The 18,383-nt window shown below is 56.9% G+C and overlaps 5 protein-coding genes across 5 annotated transcripts; 4 read left to right on the top strand and 1 right to left on the bottom strand.

The window, feature by feature from the left end:
- Window positions 1–357: 357 nt before the first annotated feature.
- On the top strand, window positions 358–1,386 carry ISF_09251 (Cyclin-like F-box; the record flags this gene model as incomplete). Its single annotated transcript, XM_018852854.1, has 1 exon — window positions 358–1,386. The coding sequence occupies one exon, from the start codon at window positions 358–360 to the stop codon at window positions 1,384–1,386; it is 1,029 nt and encodes a 342-aa protein (XP_018699957.1).
- A 378-nt stretch (window positions 1,387–1,764) lies between these two features.
- On the top strand, window positions 1,765–2,919 carry ISF_09250 (Meiosis specific protein SPO22; the record flags this gene model as incomplete). The annotated part of the gene is made up of 3 exons (XM_018852853.1): window positions 1,765–1,840; window positions 1,890–2,401; window positions 2,452–2,919. The coding sequence occupies 3 exons, from the start codon at window positions 1,765–1,767 to the stop codon at window positions 2,917–2,919; spliced, it is 1,056 nt and encodes a 351-aa protein (XP_018699956.1).
- Window positions 2,920–4,326: 1,407 nt separating this feature from the next.
- On the top strand, window positions 4,327–5,259 carry ISF_09249 (CAP domain protein; the record flags this gene model as incomplete). The annotated part of the gene is made up of 2 exons (XM_018852852.1): window positions 4,327–4,869; window positions 4,945–5,259. 2 exons carry the CDS (start codon window positions 4,327–4,329, stop codon window positions 5,257–5,259), a joined length of 858 nt encoding a protein of 285 aa, XP_018699955.1.
- A 377-nt stretch (window positions 5,260–5,636) lies between these two features.
- Window positions 5,637–7,721, top strand: ISF_09248 (Meiosis specific protein SPO22; the record flags this gene model as incomplete). The annotated part of the gene is made up of 4 exons (XM_018852851.1): window positions 5,637–5,822; window positions 5,881–7,084; window positions 7,149–7,327; window positions 7,485–7,721. The coding sequence occupies 4 exons, from the start codon at window positions 5,637–5,639 to the stop codon at window positions 7,719–7,721; spliced, it is 1,806 nt and encodes a 601-aa protein (XP_018699954.1).
- A 674-nt stretch (window positions 7,722–8,395) lies between these two features.
- Window positions 8,396–10,855, bottom strand: ISF_09247 (Transcription factor; the record flags this gene model as incomplete). The annotated part of the gene is made up of 1 exon (XM_018852850.1): window positions 8,396–10,855. The coding sequence occupies one exon, from the start codon at window positions 10,853–10,855 to the stop codon at window positions 8,396–8,398; it is 2,460 nt and encodes an 819-aa protein (XP_018699953.1).
- Between the last annotated feature and the right edge of the window lie 7,528 nt (window positions 10,856–18,383).

Raw genomic sequence — 18,383 nt, 5'->3', positions numbered from 1 at the left:
AAGGATGTGTTTAACTGCTACCGCCGTGTTCATTCGTAATTCATGATGTGCTTCATTCACTCCATCAACATGCTGGTACATTATCTCAGGTGTTTGCCTCTCCCTTTCCCCAGGGGGCACTTGTGTTTCTACTTGATACATGGCATCCCAACTCAACCCTCGTCCGTACTTTCTTTTCGCTGGTACAAATTCTCAAGTGCCTGCCCCTGCTCTTCCCCGAGAGCCCTTGGCATCGCCGTTTTATAGGCATTATCTCAATCCTCGTTTCCGTGGTCTTTTCTTCTCTAACCCCACCCTCCTTGTTCGCCCCTCCGCACTCCCTCTCCCTACCCCGCCGGTCTTCCTTCTCGCAGACGCATGGCCAACCGGAACGCCCAGCTGGGGGAGGATCCCTGGGACCGCAGCCTCTCCGGCCGACTGCCGCCCGCCTCGTCGACGCGCTTCCGGTGGCGCGACCCGCCGCCGCGAGACGTCCGCCGCGATGTCGGGCCGATGGGCGTGCTGCCGCTCGAGCTGATCCACGCGATCCTGCAGCAGCTCGACCTGGACAGCCTGCGGCGGCTGGAGCGCGTCAGCTGGGGCATGCGCCGCGCCGTGACCGGGCTTCCGCAGCTACGGGCCGTTGCGGAGTGCGCGCGGGATACCCTCCGCGCGATCTGGGCGGCGGACGTCGGGCGCCTCATCATCTGCAGCAAGCTGTACGCGCAGCTGTGCCGGCCGACGTGCTTCCACTGCAGCTTCCGCCCGGGCGAGTACCTGTACCTGCTGGCCTGCCACCGCGTGTGCAGGATGTGCCTGCTGGGGAAGATGCGGTACCGACCGCTGAGGCCCGCGGAGGCGGCCAAGGAGTTCGGGATGACCGCGTCCGAGGTCACTCGGCTGCCGCGGCTGCGCGTGCCCAAGTACTCGCGGAAGGCGCGGGGGATCCGGGCGGGCGCGTGGGCGCGAAGGCCCGTACCCAAGCAGCGCAACACGACCGGCTGGCACCTCGTCGACCGCGAGGCGGCCCTGCGCCACAGCCTCCGCGTGCGGCGCGCGATGAGCGGGATATCAGAGGTCGCCGAGTGGAACGTCCAGCGCCAGGTGCAAGTCAGGGAGCTGCGGGCGAGGCCGGTGCCGGCCAGCGAGATGCCGTCATCGTCGGCGCCGCCACCGCTAAAATCGGAGTACGCGTACTCGGTATCGGCTCTGTTCCCTTGGCTGGACCGCAGCACGCAAAATGTTGGCCGCGCGGTGCTGTGCCGGGCGTGCCGGTTCGGCGGTGCGCCGCGTGCGCAGTGGTATCACTGCATGACGGCACAGGGCAGAAGGGACCATGTTGCTCGCCACGGGCGCATTGTGGATGGCGAGCATGTAGGGACTGCTGTCAATCGGGGAAAGGCGTGATTTGGCTTTGCCTTGGTAGGTGCAAGGCAACGGACCGGGCCCGGGAGGAAGCCGACACGGGAAGTGATTTACATAAAGAGACAGAGAATCACTATTTTGCTCATTTTATTAAGAGAATAATAGCATAACATGCATTACGCAACACAATCATGTCATATGTCATTTGAAAGCTATCATCTCCAATGCAGTCCAACGAAGCTGTAGTTTTGTCACAAATTTGAAGTGTTCCTCGTCTTGTTCGTCTCGGGCAGGCGCGGCCGACTGAAAAACGCACCTGCTTTCAACAACTGCCAACCTCCCTCCGCCAGCTGTGACGATAGAATCACTCGGAAGGATTCGATATTTAAAACAATAAGTACTTCATAAAATATTGAGAGCATGGATTCCAAGGCACCATTCAAGCAATCGCCGCCACCCTCTGTTGTGGCAAACAAGCCAGCAGCGACGCTTCTCCGTAAGTCAGTGCAAGCAAACAGTGGCAATAACTGACCGAACCATGACAGACTTTGCCACTGACCTTGAGTCTTCTGTAAGAAATGGTGGGGAGGTCAACCATTCTGATCTCGAGTACTACACGCTGCGAGCAAACGACCCGAGCCAGTTTCCGGTAGGCACACTGGCCCAAGACACAGCCCATCAGCTAGAAAGTATCGGGCGGCGAATATGGAATACTTTTTTGCGGAAGCAAGGCGGTGTTTTTGATGAAGAGCGGAGTAGGTCAGAGCTTCGGTTCTGCCTACGCGCCAGACTCTTTGGCTACCTGCTTCTTGGGATCGGCTTGGTGCAGCGTCCCGAGGCAAACGCCGCTCAATCCACAGCCTACCTGATACGATTGGGCCTCGCCCTCTCCAAAGTCTGCATAAAGCACTCGGACTTGGGGTCTGCACGAATCGCGCTGCAAAAGATCACAGAGTATCTATCTTGCCGTTCTGGTTGCATCTCGCCGGCAGGTGGCGACAACGCGGTCATTCGCCAATCAGACCATGCCTGCTACTACATCCTGCGCATCGCACTGGTCTGTCCCGTCTTTCTTGGCGTTTTCTACCTTTTACTAACACATGGCAGTCTTGGAAGGACGATCGTCTCGACCTCGCCGAGCACATGTATGCCAAAGCTACGCAGCATACGCCGTACATCGACACCGGTACCCGCATGACACTCGTACACGTCCTCACGCAGATAGGGGAGAGCATCGTCGCAAAATCAAACCCCTTGGACGCCGCCCCATGGTTCCGACGCGCAGCTGCAGAATCCCGTGCCTACAGCGACAATAACCGAGACACACTGGGTACCGAAGCGGATATGCGAACGCATCAACAAACTCAACTAAAGGCGCATTGGGGTCTAGTCCAGTGTCTTGCAGGGCTCAAGTCTCGCGAGCCGCTGCAGGAAGCACTCAGCGTTGTCCAGGCAGCTCAGGCGGAGTTTGGAGAGCGTCGGATAGAGGTGCTGGAGATGCTGGTCGCGGTGCAGACGGCCCAGGGGAACGCCACCGATGCCCTCACTGATCTGTTAGAGGGCTTGCTTTCGTAACACAGGAGTGGCGGCGCCGGTGATCGGGTCGCTGCCACCGAAACTCCCCATGCTGGTCGACGATGGCGCAACCAATTCATGCCTTGTTCAGCTTGGCGGTGGCGAAAAACGGCTCGCATGGTGTTGAAGCTGCTTCTTAGCCCGTATTGAGATCTTGTGAGGCAGGAATCACTGATGCTAAAGTCCCAGCACGATGCAAAGGTCATGTTCGTGGGATTCGACAGGTTACACGAAAAGAGCAAAAAGTCTCCGATCCGGAGCAACAGGGGGGATTATGCGGTTTCATAGCATTGGCTATCTGCGTCCATTAGCATTGCATGCTGATATGAACACTAGTCCTATCTAATTGCGGCTCTTCGGGCGCTTACAGAAGAAACATGTCTTGAATCCGCCTCAAGATGGTGATGTTCACTATACCAGGTTGCCAGGTTGCCAGGTTGCATGAGCCGCCAAGCCATTGGCACGGGTGTTTTTGCCTTCTCTTGGTTTCTCCTGCACGGCATCTTATGCGCTACCCACTTACCGCTCGTTTCCTTATCATCTACCTCTAACTGATGCGCGAAAACAAAACGATGCGATGCACCGTTTTGTCTACGTCCATGCCCGACGGAACCTGCTCCTGGCAGGGAGGCGAGACAGCAATGGCCAATGTCGGGGGCTGCCAATCGGCAATTGCATGCAGATCCAACGCGCTTTCCTCCAAGAGTCTCGAACCACGACGTTTGAGATGAATTAGACCCCTATTCTCCCGACATGCCCGTTCGGGGCTGGTACAGCTGTCTTTCGCCCGACAGCGGCCAGCTGCTTGCGTCTCGCCTCATGATCGGCACTGCGTCTCTTTCTCCGCCACTCTCCCGGGTCCACGACATGACAGTTACGAAGAACAATACAGTCCTTTCATTTATAAGGGACATAGAAAAAAGTCCGCCACAATGTTTTAGCCAAGTCCCGAACAAGTGGCGCTGTGGAGTTAGTTGTGCCTTGTATAGTGGTTCCCAATATGCTTAATACAGAGTCGTGCGGCTCATATTGGACGGAATGTATGGAGGATTGATGACCCCCGGTCTAGATCCGCCCAACATGTAGGGACACCCCCACACAGGTTACTCATCATCTCTTACTTACAGGATTTCGTCTCAAACAGAACGTTGGGCTGAATTCAAGGTCCGCAGGGATCATCGTGCTTCTCAATGCACGTGTAGATCCGTCCCGCGGGAACGGTCTAGACAACATGGACTGAATGCGCTGTATAAGCCGATATCGTCCACCATATCGAGATGAGAACGATCTATAAAGACTCTGCTCTTCCCGCAGAATCAATTAGTCCTTTGTTGTCCAACAAGCCCTTTTCATTCTTTTCATTCATTCCTTTCTCCTCAACCCTTCTTTTACCTTCATTCCTTAAACATGCACGCCAACGTCTTCTCCAAGGCTGCCATCCTGGCGATGGCTGCAGTGGCTTCCACCGCTCCTGTCTCGGCAGGGGAGGGCGACGTTGAAGCCCGCCAGCAGGGCAACTTCGTCAACTTCTTTGACGGTCAGAATGATTTCTTCAAGAAGCAAATCTTCGACGAGCAGCCAGACGACTTCAAGAGGCCGGGGTTCGACCGGCCCCCCAAGAGGCCAGTCTTCGACGGCCCTCCTCAGGACGGGCCCAAGAAGCCGACCCCTGGCGGTCCCAAGGAGAAGCCCGCTCCCGAGGCTCCCAAGGAGAAGCCCGCTCCCGAAGCTCCCAAGGAGAAGCCCGCTCCCGAAGCTCCCAAGCCGAAGCCGGCCCCCGAGGCCCCCAAGGAGAAGCCGGCCCCCGGAGGCGACTTCAAGAAGCAGATCCTTGATGCGCAGAACTGGTACCGCGCGCAGCACTCTGCCCCGCCTCTGGAGTGGGACGACAAGCTGGCCCAGAACGCGCAGGCTTGGGCCTCAAAGTGCTCTGAGAACCCCCGTCACCAGGTATGAACACACAACCCGACATGATACGCACGCGCCCTTTTCTTCATGTGCTAATCGTCCACCGCCAAACCGCAGCCCAGCCAGCCTCACGGTGAGAACATTGCCTGGGGCACCGGCGAGCGTCAGGCTGGTTTCTGGGCCAATCTTTGGGGCAACGAGCGTGTCAAGTACAGCTTCGACGCACCCAGCTTCACTGGCGAAACCGGCCACTTCACGCAGCTCGTGTGGAAGTCTACCACCAAGGTGGGCTGCGCCGAGGCCAAGTGCAACTACGGAACCAACGTCGTCTGCGAGTACGACCCCGCGGGCAACGTGATGGGCGGATCCAACTTCAAGAACAACGTCCTTCCGCAGACCTCGGGCAAGGTCAGCGACCAGTACCCCGTCTAAGGGCTGCGAAGATTGAAAATGGGGAGATGGTTTGAACTCAGGGCTTGCAATCTTTTCTTTCTTTGCTGTATGCACACTGGTTTGCTGTATATAGATTGACACTGAACATGGATCATATTGACATCCGCATACCGACCCGTGTGGCGTGATGTATACAATGATGGGTTCTAAAATCTCGAATTTGTTGTGTTGGATATAATTATCCTGCGCAGTCGAGGTTCAACGTGATAAGATGCGATAGCTGAGTCAGCGGTCATGATGGTTCGACCTTCCAACATCATCAACTTTCCTAGTACCATTGGTCTTCAATCAGCCCATATACGAAGAAGCAGCATCTGCAAAAGCCAATCTCAGAAAGGCGCTGCCTTCTTAACACTATGAACAACCACAACCTTCTCCCTTCGAGCCATCGAGCAGCCCTTGACAAAGCAGTGCCCATGCAGCTGCAAACGCTCATCCCGCGTCCCGATCAAGAAGCCATCTGGGACGCCTTCCACCTCCTCGACTGCGTGCACTTCCACGCGGACCGCCTTGGTCCCGGCGCCGTGCATGCCATCCACACTGTCCGTTTCTTCCAATTCGTACCTTACCCTCACACACTCACTCACATGGGCGCGGCAGGCGCTCTGGCCGTCGATCCAGGCCTGGTACGAGAACAAGTTCTACGCAAAAGTCGTTTCCTGGAGCCAACTCGCCCTGCACCCGGCCCTCGCCGCCCACGAAAAGCAGCACCGGGCCGCCTTCCTGCGTCGCATCCTCGCCGCCCGCATCGAGCTCGGCCAGTACGCCGACGCCCACACCGTCCTCGAGACCCTAAACCACGACGACTCCGACAGCAACGACAATCACCTGGCCACGCAGCTGCTCGCGTTCCGGCTCGCCGTACGATCGTGGGACACGGCGCTCGCGCGGTCCTGCCTGCAGTCCCTGGCCGTCGCCGAGAAGCGGGAGACGGCGCGGGACGCGCTGTACGCGTGCGTGCGGGAGGCGCAAGCCGCGGGCGACCGGCTCTGCGCGGTCGAGGCGCTCTGCGCGGCGGTGGCGACGTGGAAGGGCGAGGTCGTGGTGGCGGGCAACGTGCCGGCGTTGCTGCGCTGCGCGATCCGGTTCCTCCAGCAGATCGACGGCGACGACGATGCGGATTCGAGCGACTTGACGTCCAACGAGACGGTAAGCTTGTTCAGCGCAGGTGCGACTTTGCCTTCCCCCCTCCGTGGCTTTTCGCATGCAGTGATCACTTACATGTTAGAAGCGGCTGCGTTCGTGGCCGACAACGCGCGCGACGACGCCGGCGACGCCGTCTTCCGCGGCGCCGAGCTGCGCTGGTTCGCCGTGCACGCGTACAACATCGGCGTCGCGCGGTGCACGCTTTGGCCGCCCGGCCTCTTGGCGTCCCTGTTCCAGAGCTGCCTCGTCTTCTCCCAGGCGCTCTCCTCCTCCTCCCCGCCCTCCGAAGACGACGCTGACGCGACGCTCATCACGCTCCGGTGCCACTTCGTCCTCGCCTCGCTGTACGTCTCCGAGGCCCGCGCCGGCGGCGGCGGCGGCGGCGAGCACGCGCCCAGCCTGTACGCGGATGCGGAGCGGCACGCGGCGGCCTTTGCCGCGCTCTTCGCGGAGGCGGGGCAGCGCCGCGTCGGCGGTCAGTGTCCGGACCTGCGGCGAAAGCTCGGCGTCTTGTGCTTGTTCCACTGCGAGGCCCTCCTGGCTCGGCAATCGCACGAGCACCTGCCGTGCGTCGTCAAGCAGGCGCGTCTCTGTGGCGACGTGGACGTCTTCAAGGCCCTCGGCAGCTGCGTCATCCAAAGCGAGGCACCGGTGCACGGTGAGCCCACCGCTCTACACGCCTAGATTGATGTGGCTCACGCGAGAGGTTTACTTGCGTGCAGTGAAGAGCAGCATTCTCAAGTCCATCGTCAACGAAATCTTCAACGTCGAAGACTTCAAGAGCCATCATCTCGCACAGTACCTCCGCTGCATGGTGCAGGTCCTCCTCCCCATGGCGGACGACTCGGCGGCGCGGGATCTCCTCGACCAGGCCTTGCAAGTCGCCCAGGAATCAAAACAGGTAAATTGACCAACTCGCCTTTGCCCTCCTAGCCCCTATCTGCCCATCTCCCAACACTCGGCCCCCCTTCCTTTCCCCAGGCGCTTAACCGTCACCCATTAAGGGCGGTCGGGTGCGCGCGGATATATGCTAAATTTAAGCATCTGTGTTAAAATAGGTCGGCGTCGCGTTCCCGGCAGACGAGGCCGAGTGGCTCGCCGCCGCCGCGTTCAACCACGGACTCACCCGTCACGCCGCCGCGGCGGGCGGCGGCGCCGACACGCCCAGTTGCCGTGCTTGGATGGAACGGGCCGCGGCCATGGCCCGGCACGTGGACGACGACGGCCGTTTCGCCGCGTCTCTGCAGCGGCGACGGGAGAGGCTGCTGGGTTTCTCACTCGGAGACACGCTGTAACCGGTCAAAACGCCTCATATTGCACTTGCCATCTTCGACCTGTACTATTTCTTCCTCAATGTTAGTCACACGGCCACGATCAATGAAGAGCAAGTCGCAACTCTAAAAATGTCAACAAATCAGCACAACTCGTCTTCTCGGGATAATTAAAATTCATCAGTGCATGCGGTCGTTAGATTTCGTTTTACAAGCTATGAAAAGAAGAAGAAAAATGAAAGCAGGGCAGGGTCCAATGAATGCCCCATCTATACATCTCATATACGGAGGGCATCGGGAGATCTATTCGCCAAGTCGAGTCCAATCCAAGACAAAGAAAAGGGAGCAAAGAAACAAGAAGCATCACGATAAAAGCAAATCGCTTCATGTGCAAAAAGAGGTCGCCGTCAAACTAAGCACGTGATGCCTGCCACCATGACCCTAAAAGAATCCGAATGCAATAGGGTATATCCATAGTGCTGATGAGTTGTCCGCCAAGTAACCAAACCATGCAGCTCAGCATGCTCATACCAAAGAAAGAGAAAAGACGTGTTCAACCTGTGGGTGTACCATGTCCCGAGGCTGCTAAGAAAAATGTACAATAAAGAGTAAGAGGGAAAGAGAAGAAAAATTGTTACGCGGCCAGTCTGAACAGACACGCGTAAGTGGCGAGACATGTCGAATCCCAGCATTGCTGTTTAGATAATGTTGGCAATGCTCAGACGGTCGTTACCCCTCTTCTGCGTATTCGGGGGCGGGCTGGTGTCGGCGCCGCGGCCATAGTTTGGCTCTGACGTAAATCGAGGCGGTTCCGAGTGCTTGGGAGCTTCCAGTCCACCGGATCTTGGAGACTCGCTCTTGATCTTCGGCGCCGGTACCGGGGTCCATCCTGCATTGTGTGAAGTGAGCGATCTGATGGCGGATTCGAGGTGCGGCCAACCGCCCCATTCGCGCAGTTCAGACGCGGTCAGGCCCGTGCGTTGCTCGGTCTGGAAGATTGAGCCTGGCGGAGCTCCTGGCGCCTTTGGTGAGCTCGTTGCCCCAGGCTCCGATCGCTCCACCATTGTCCAAACCCAGGTCCGTGACGGCGCAGCTTGGGTGTCTGCAGAAACGTAGACGAGCAGCTCCTCGTCTCTGGTAAGTGATAGCAAGAGCGAAGAGTTGTCGGCCTGGATGCGTGACTGGGGTATCGAGGTCGACCCCGTAGTGCGAGCAATGTGGCCGGCGTGTTCCGCGCGTTTGGAAGCAAGAATGTTAGCGAAGAAGGCGAGATACCGCCCACAAGGTGTCACCACATCACGGAGTCCTTCGATGGAGCCTAGTGCCCGTGTGCAGGTGATAGCTTGGTCGAAATGTCCGCCTAGCAGCAAAAACAAGGTGCAGCGAAACAGATGCGTTGCCAGCAGCGCGGTTGCCCCTTCTGCAGGGGCGTTGGTTCGCGCGATGAGAGAGGCAGTCTCCATGGCGATGTGCGTGCAGCTCTCGACGGCAGCGAATCGCGACTCTGTACTACAGCTAGGGGCGAGGTTGTGCCGGTGCAACACGAGTCGAATATGAAGTAAATAGGCCAGAGGTGGGAGAAAGTGCGGGGCCAAAGCAACGGTGCTCGATGGATCGCAGGCCGGCGGGAATGTGTTCAGACACTTGCGAAAGTGGCTATCGAATGCGGACAGATGCGCCGACGGAACCTTGGGACTGTCAATGGCCTTTAGAACGGACGTGTACGAGCGTACGACATGAATGATTGCCAGGAGTGAGTGAGTCAGTGGCTCAGCACCGTTCGGCACATGCATCCCGTTGTCGCGCACATAGTGATCATCGACAGCAGCCGGCAGACGGGCATCACAGTCGGCATCGTTGATCAGGCATGGATGGCCAAGCTCAGTTGCAAGCGTCCTGTCCAGGACATACATCGCCCACCAGGTTCGACAGCGCATTTCGCCTTCAATTATGGGAAAATTCTCGGTGTCGGTGTAAAGGCAGAGGTCCTGGCCGACGCGAATGGCATTCCCCAGCCAATTCCAGGCCGCCGATTTCAGGTTCATCTCATCCAAGCAGATGGCAATGATGATGTATGCGCGGGCGTCATCAAGCGTAAACATGTTGTTCCAAGGATCAATAAGACTCCGGGCAGTATCAAGCAGCGCAGCTACGCGTGTGTTTGTGGTCGGGGGTTCGAGACTGAATAGAGTGCCAGCGGCCAGAACGGCGAAGAACATAGAAAGCCAGCCAGCGGGAGCCGCTCCGCGGGGGTTTCGGTACAAGTCATCCACCATTGCGCGAAAGGTGGGCAGGTGAACGATGGGAAACATGGTGTGAAGCGAGTTGTAGTAGGTGTGCAGAAGCTGGTCTGCCAGGGCCCTTGGCGGAAGCTCGGGGATGGCAGCCTCGGTGGGCGGATTCGACAGGTAGCGGTGCATCTGAGGAGGCTTCCACACGCCTTTAGCCGCGCCACGGAGGTTCGACCTAGCTCTGCCGAGTTCTGGCATGACCGGCCCGCGTCGCTTGGGCCGTTGCTCTGGCTCGATGACGGGCATCTGATAGAGCGACTGGTCGCCATTCTCCCCCTCCATATCCATGGAGACGTCCCGGTCTTGGAGCATGCGGCGCAGCTGGGTGTTGTCGCGCTTGACACGTTCAATTTGTTTTTCGAGGTCCTGAACCTGTTTGATGGATGACATTCGTCGATTCGTTTCCTTGGTAAATTGGCATTTGACGTTGCGACTTGAACACTCTGAGCAGCTGGCTGTTTCGGTAGCGTCGCACTTGACCTTGCGCTCCCGGCAAGCATCGCAGCTAGGGTCTTTTCTTCGTTGACGATATGCTCGCTTCTGCGCCTGGGGGCCGAGGCTGCCGGAGAGTGACATGGCGCTGTGATGGCCCATGGAATCGCTGGAACCAATTGATTCGCGGCCCATCATGCCCGAGGGCACGGGAGAGTAGGGCGGAAAGCCATGGTTGACAGAGGGCAGCGAAGGCATGCCGCCGAGATGCGGAGAGTGCGCAGTCAGCTGGGGTTGGCGGGAGCTGTGACTTAGTACGCCGGTATACTGGGAATGCGGTCGCGGCGAAGTGGCAGACGAGACAGACGAGGAATCGTACGATCGCGTCGAGAGATTCGGGGAGCGCGGGTAGGAGCTGTGAGCCGTCTCAGCCATGGCGGGGAAGGCCGCGGCAGACAGGTTGGACGTCGAGTGGATGCAGAAAGGAAAAGTGAGCTTCAGCTGAAGCGCGCTGCGAGAAGGATGCTAAAGATAGAAAAGCGTTATGCGATCACTGTGGCTTTTGCTGTAAGAGCGCCCGGGTCGGCGGGTGAGGGGAGTTGTGTCGCTAGCCGAGAAGAAAAAGAGCCAGCGCGGGTTACGGCTCGGACGGGGCTGACTGTCGCAGGGCGAGCACAAGGGGATATCAAGCAAAGACAAGTTCTGTGTTGTGCTTGTCTTGCGCCAAAGAACCGGCAAAGTCGTACTACGGAGACACAGAGCAAAAGAAGCGCGAGACGCAGGGGTCGGTCTCACGATGCACAGGTCAGGCCAGGTAGTCGCAGCTGATGGTCCAGCAAGAGTTGTCCCAGAAATAGAGACAAGGCAAGGAAGGTTCAAGATGACGTTGGCGCCGGGGTCGGGGTCGGGGTTCAGCTCCAGCAGGCAGGCAGTCCGACTTGGTGGTGCGTGCTTGAGGTGAATGTGGACGGCAAGCCTCAGGACGGGCTCAGGCGAGAGCTGCAGAGAATCCGAAGCAGAAGGCTTGCACGGCGAGTTGATGGAGGAACAAGGAGACAAAGAAGAATGGTGTGACGGACGATGCAGAGGCAAGCGGTCGGTCGACATTGGCCCCTCCACGTACGTGCAGAGCGAGCGAGCGAGCGAGCTCAGCAGGTAGGTACGTACATACTTACAGACAGACAGACAGACAGACAGACATACATAGGTAGGTAGGTAGGTAGGTAGGTAGACTCGGTACGCTGGCCCGTTTGGCTCACGGAATGCGGGAGCTCCGTGGAAGGTTTCGGGGTGATCGGCTGGGGGCCCTTCTTTGGCTCGTCTAGTTAAAATCGGAAATATTATTATTATCTCAGTGGTCCGTCTGGGCCGGGGAGGGGTGTGCTCTGTGTGGCTTATGACAGAGTCGCGCGCCAGCGGCCACGACACCAGTAGCGTGAGGCCGTACGGATACCTACCCTAGCGAGGCAGGTTTAGGTACCCAGCGGAGGGGAGTCCACGGTCCACGGTCCACGGTCCACGGTAATATTCGGAAAGCGCAACAACGAGAAGACGCGTAGAAGCAGTGTCGCCAAGTCAGTTCCCGCAACAGCGTGCCGGTGTGCGTGTGGAGGTGGCATGTCAGGCCAAGCAACCAAGCAACCAAGCTACCTAATAATTACCGACCGACTCGCCCAGTCCTGCCAGCACTGTTAGCCCTGATTGGCGTGTGAGGCATGAGGCGGACAGCGTAGAGATCAGCTCAAGGCCGCTCACATGTTTCGAGTTTGAGTCGGTGGCTACCAGCCTGCTCCAGTGCTCCCCGGAGAGACACCCACACCCCTGTTCTCGGCTCAATGGCCCTCTTTATTTAGGGTATCTGCTTGTACTGGACGTTACATGGGGAACGGGGGGTGTGCACGCCCTGGGTCGTCGGCAGCAAGCACAAATCATAGGCTAACACAAGTTGCCCCGACATGCCCCAGTGGCAAGTCAGCTTTCGCCGCCACGACTGGCACGTATTTGTACTGTAGCTTTGTGCTGTTCCGCAGTTGATACGTTATCACGTCAGGTCAGGCGCATTGGTGTTGACTCGCAACCCGTTCCTCCTCACAGCACTCAATGCTGGCTTCGCTGGAGATATAGACTCAACGCCGAGACCGGCGCCCCTGTCGGCCTTGGATTCCGGCCCGTTTGGTAGTCCGCGCTGCCAAAAAGGGCGACATGTCTGTACCTGATCCCGTGCCACCAGACAGCTGCTGGTGCATGTCTAGGCAGGCCTTCCCGCCCCTCATGGTAATATAGTAGTGGACCGTTGACGAAACGGAACTCCGCCGAGCATCGTGCTTCGTTTTTGGATACACGTAAGTAGCACGAGCTACAAAATGCAAGACACTGTAATTGCAAATCGAAAGCTCGCCAGCAAGAGTCGTAGAACGGTCGGGCTACCATGAGTCGCTGCTTGCTTGTACCAGAGGCGTCATGCAAGCTGCTGCACAATGGCTGCCCACCACTCAATAAGTCGCGTCTCAACCTGTGTCGCCGAGTAGCTCTCGTTGGCACGAGGCTCGACCCTTTCTGGATAAGATATGCGCGAGCAGAAGCCCCCTGTTGACGGCTGACGGGCTTCAACATACGTAGTACATACAGTAGGTTTCGAAGCTGGCCAGCATCCACGATTGTCTCGTGGCTGTCGATCTGAGCAAGGCCCGCAGCCTGTGTATGGCTGGGTGTAGCATGCGGTGCTCCAACGTATAGTTCTCAAGCTGATGATGCAAATCGAAATAATCCGGCCAGAAGCCGCGGGCTGATGCACATGCTCTTCCGCCAAGATCTGCCCCGCGAAAATGACCTGTACATTTGTGGCAAATCTGCGTCATTGTCTCTCAAACCAAATAGCGTAGTTCGGCGGCTTGATAGCTTATTAAGAGCTAAGATGTCCACGCTTCCACCACCCTTCTTCTTGCCATTTGTCTCTTGGGGAAGCCGGCATCTCCTGGCATCCCATGTACTGCTAAGATGCCATCCAATGCTGCCGAGAGTCTGTAATACCAACGACGGACCAGAAGCAGCATCGAAACGGCGGCCAGACAGAATACCGCCTGATTCTTGCGAGCTGGTCGGTTCAGCAGTGGAAAGCGTGGCTGTTTGTGGCTTGCCCTGGCGTCGTGCCAAGTTGAGCAGGCGTCAGTGCTGGCTTGTACGACCCCGCTGGGCGTTAATAATGATACGGCAGCATCCGGGGGCTGGGTTTTGCTTTCAGTTGCCCATCGCTCCGCCGTGAACCGAGTGAGCCGCCAGCGTCACAGAACAGAGGCTGAAAATCGACACCGCCGGGGTCGCGGTTGAGCAAGGGAGTTGCAGTCATAGACCAGGCCATAGGAACATTGTAAGAATTGTCGCAAATTTTTAGAGCCCTCTGCGTGATTTACTGGATGCTGGAAGTCGATATTAAAGTATACTACGTCCGTTGAAGCTCTGGGCGTGGAAGGTTGGGGGTCATCAAGCCTTCGGCCACAGCTGATATATGAGAAGGAGCCCAACACCTGGCCTTTGGTACAGGTCGCGTATGTAGACGCTCATCTTGGCCAGCAGTGTAGACGTAGCCAGATAATGCACGGTGCAGCAGACACCTGCGTTAGCAGGGAAGCATTTGGCAACACAGGCGATAGATGGCTCTCATGCCAGTTGGATGGAACGCCAGCGATTCGGATGCTCGCCCGGCAGAGCAGGCAGGCAAGGCTCGGTAGGCTCCGTTTGATGGATGCATGCGAGGAGTTAGCGTCAGTCGGGCGGTTGGCGCATGGACGGACACATGGAAGTTGGCAAGTTGGGCGCGTGCGACTCGGACGTCCCACCAAAAGGTCTGATACCCAAAACAACTTGGCACGGAAAGATGGCCAAACAGATGCCAATCCGAACGGGATTGCTAGAGGGCCGGAGAGTTTGTCGCGCTGGTGGCTGGAGATTGAGAGAAGAGTGGGCTGGCGGTATTGGTAGCGTTGTGGTGGTGGCTCTTCGCTGGGCGTGAGTGAGGCTTAAACAGATGGGTCCTCAGGTCTTTGGGCTAAAAGGAAGGACGGATAAGCAACCCGGCCAGCGGCATTCCATCAGGCCAGGCGGAGCCGAGATCAGGCATCTTTCGTCGCTTCGACGGCGATGGCAGTGGAGGCGAAGCATAAAGATAGTCAGGTAGCTCCCACGGGAAGTCTGTATATCCGAATCAGTATCATAGACAGAGTAAGCAAGCCCACTCTAGGCCACACCAGGGAGGGAGGAAATGACAAGTGATAACTGGCGGAGAAGACAGCATCGGAGTAGATGGCAGGCTTGTCGAAATCGGGGCCTTGCCGTAACGGAGATGGAGTTGAGGAGAGTCAAACAAGCAGGTGGAAGGTGTGGGTGAGATGGATGGAGCGGCCTCGAGGGGAAGGGAAGTGAGAGTTGGGCTGATTGGCTGGAGGCGGCCGGCGGCCTCCCGAATGACTGGGGTGCGCAGCGGGGGTACCTGCCTTTGCACATCCTTCAGATACCGAGGCAGGTACCTCTGCGTGCCCACTGCCCATCTTGTCTGTACAGATGGCAGCCAGGCACAGGACTTAAAAGTAAACTTTTGCAGGGTCGCAGCTGGCGGGGTTTCCTGGGAGCGCTGAGGGCCCGGCAACTGCCGCTAATTCCCCTGTTCGAGCAAGGCCTGGAGATGCCCACCCGAGCCCCTGTAACTGCAACGAGGTTCCCCCGCGAGACCCTGTAAATTTTGGCAAGCACCTTCCTGGTCGGGCTTGGAGGTGCGGTGCTTCACGCGCCGTTCCCTGCACTGAGCTGAGAATAGCATCCAACCCCGGGACGTGGTGTCGCAAGCTAGGCCTGGTTTGTATAGAATCGTTTTCTTGAGACCTTTTTTATCTCTAACAGTTTGTCAGCGATGACTGAAGGCCTTGGCCAATTCATACTGTAAACAGGGTGTCACCCGGTACCTGGTGTCGAGTTGTCATGCGGCTTGGCATTCCTTAGTAGGAAGTACGGCGCGAGAAGCCCCGGATTTATTAGTATACAACTACATGCTTCTTCAAGATCGAGGCGCAAGCCAAGGCCGGCCTCGTACTGTCGGGCCTTTGCAAGACTTGGCGAGTCTCTCTACCTACCTAGAGTGCTCTGGTAAATCAGTTTCTTGAGACTCAATCAACTGACGTTGATGGAGACAGAGTTGCTCAAGAGCACGATACCAAAAACATTTAGTGGCCCTCACCCAGACCTTTCAGCACGATTAGCACAACACGACCCTAGTGATTCTAATCGGGCGGGAAACCATCATTGTCTACGGATAATCGGGCGGGAAACTAGCCCTCTGTAAACTCGGATTAGCACCCCCTAAATTAGAACCCAGGCTCCTGTTAGCACTCACTCATGCCTCTCGGTCTTTCTGTCATTAACATTCTCATCCCCCCACGGCAAATTCTTCTCCCACATCCTTGATAACCACCCACACCACCTCCCTTTCCATGATGGCCATCTCACCAACTCAACAACCTGACGCTAATAATAGCCGTCACCCGTCTCCACACTGTTACTCGCTCTCTCCTCCCGCGTGCTACCACCATTTGGAACGGCGCACAGCACGTACAATACGGATACATTCGACAAACAGGCCCACGAGGCAGACTAAATCCACCCAACGAGCATGGGTAGATGATACCCTAAGGCACCTATCTTTATCAGACGGGGCAGCTTCGGCACCGAGCCGACTTGTTCAGTCGATAATATGTTGATTATCATAAGCTTCTGCCAGCTAGTCTCGAGCCCTTGTCCTAGTCGAAACCACATCCACTGCATCCACCGATGCTCACCGCTTGTCCAGCAGAGATTTTGGGTGACCTGTCTGTGGTCTTGGTTGCTCTTTTGCGTCGACCACACCAACCACACCATGGCCTGTCCAGAAACATAGGATACCATCGTTGCTGCGGCTGGCTCGGGCAGACGGCACCAGATCCTGCCCGTCATCTGGCCCAAGCTTCAAATTACAGCGCCCCCCCCCCCTGCGCCCCTTCATTCCTTCCAGAACTTCGTGTCCAGCCTTCCACAGCGCCATAACGGAGTGCGGGAATCGCTAGCTGCTGCTTGGATTGTGCACTGCTGCCTTCGAACAAACGACTTGCGAGTTGGGGTCTGGTGTCCACCACTCTTTACTTTCAGTCTCCGCACTTGCAATGGAGCGTTGCACTGTCGCAGACTCCTTGTATCTCGCTGGCTCTCTGGACCTTGCGGAGAACGGCCCCTGGAAACAATTCATTAGCAGTATAGTCCTTGCACCGGGTGGGGTTTTCAACAACGCCGATGAGCCGGCTATCCAGTGAATGGCGTGCTGCTCATGCAAATGCACCACAACGACGAGTGCGGACAGCGACGAGTACCGACGTGAATCTCCGACTCAGACGTCATGCCCCATGCCAGCTTCGCTCGTTGTGCCAGGCCGATTGCGGTAAGGAATCGTCGTAAGACAACGGTCTGAGAAACCTGTTACGTGGCTCATTGGTGCAACAGATCGGGCGATGCGACGGAGAGACACATCTCCAGCCTAGCCCGGAGCCACGGACGACAGGAACTGCAAGGGCTGAGCCTTGATCAGCGTCGTAGTTGTCTGATTGCCCACACACATATTGCGCTCAGTTTACTCGAACATGACAAGCTTCACCTCCTCAGCGGCCACCTCGTGCAAGCCACTACGGCCCTTTTCCGGCTCATTTTAATCGCGCCCGTCGTACTTACACAAGAATCATCTTGTCAAGCCTTGCTCGGCTGCATGGTTTCGTAGCAACGAATTGGTAACCGATTCCGTGTTTCTTCTACCCTGGCTTGCCGTCGTGGATCCGCGCACACTGGTCGATACACGCCAAAGAGCCGTTACAGGCTCCGGACGTTATTTGTTCTCTCGGCCTCGTTGCCGAGTGGATCGAGTATGCACACACGGACGGATACGTGCTTGCATACCAGCAGCCTTGCGTCCTTCCTCTAATAATACTGGTAACACTCAGCAAACGCAGCGAGCGATGCAACACCAACAAGACAACCGGTGCCAATTAATGTATCAAAACTTACCCAGTGAAGCAGCGGCTACTAATTCAGAACCAGTTGGCACAGCTACCCGTCCGTCACAACCCATGAAAATGGAACTACATGCGAGTTTTTTTTTTTTTCCGGCGCAGGTAACTCGCTGGTCGATACGACTGACCCGAAGGAGCAGGTCCTTGATGACGGCTATCGGATCTCAGACATGACTCAAGCAGCAATAAAATGTGCCCAGGACTTGCTTTCAGGCGATGACTTGTTGTACGGACCCCCAACCTGCCGCCTTCCTCACCTCTCAGCGCCGTATTTTTAGGGGACAGCCAATCATTGCAAGCCTGTATTAATGAGCAAGACGTGATATCGAGCGCAGTAGTTGCAATGAGACAGGAGGGACGACGACCTTTTTTTAGTCGAGCAATTATGACTTGCCTCGCAAACCAGCATATTGTTCGCGACGAGACTGTGGCGCAATGTGCAGTCTTCAGGCACCCAGTTCACCCACGTACCCTGTCAGTGGCTTCTGCCCCCGCCGCTGATCACTCGAAGCAATGACAAAACTCGTCATTACTCAAATACGCTAGATGTTGAGGTATGGAGTCACTAAACAAGCTGGCATTGAGCAATTTGACTGACACTGGCCATGGGTGTACTTAGTGCCTCACATATACCAATCATCGAGGCTCTCAAGCAAGCCACAATGGCAAGCCAGCTTCCCAAATACATTAACCAACCTCGATTATTTTGATTCTGTTGCGTCAGAGATTCGCAGTATTTCGCAACTCCGTTCAATAGATGCCCCTTGCCGCCCCAACAGGATTTGCGGCAGGCTTGGGAACCTAGTGCTCGAAAACAAGCTTCGATGCAGCAGATCTGCCTTCGGAAGATATTTCCATGACACCTACTGGCCCAGGTAGCAGCC

Source organism: Cordyceps fumosorosea (assembly GCF_001636725.1).
Source record: "Cordyceps fumosorosea ARSEF 2679 chromosome Unknown scaffold_44, whole genome shotgun sequence".
Classification (NCBI taxonomy): Eukaryota; Fungi; Ascomycota; class Sordariomycetes; order Hypocreales; family Cordycipitaceae; genus Cordyceps; species Cordyceps fumosorosea.
The sequence above is the reverse complement of the archived record's forward strand: the minus strand, read 5'-3'. Positions and strand labels throughout refer to the sequence as shown.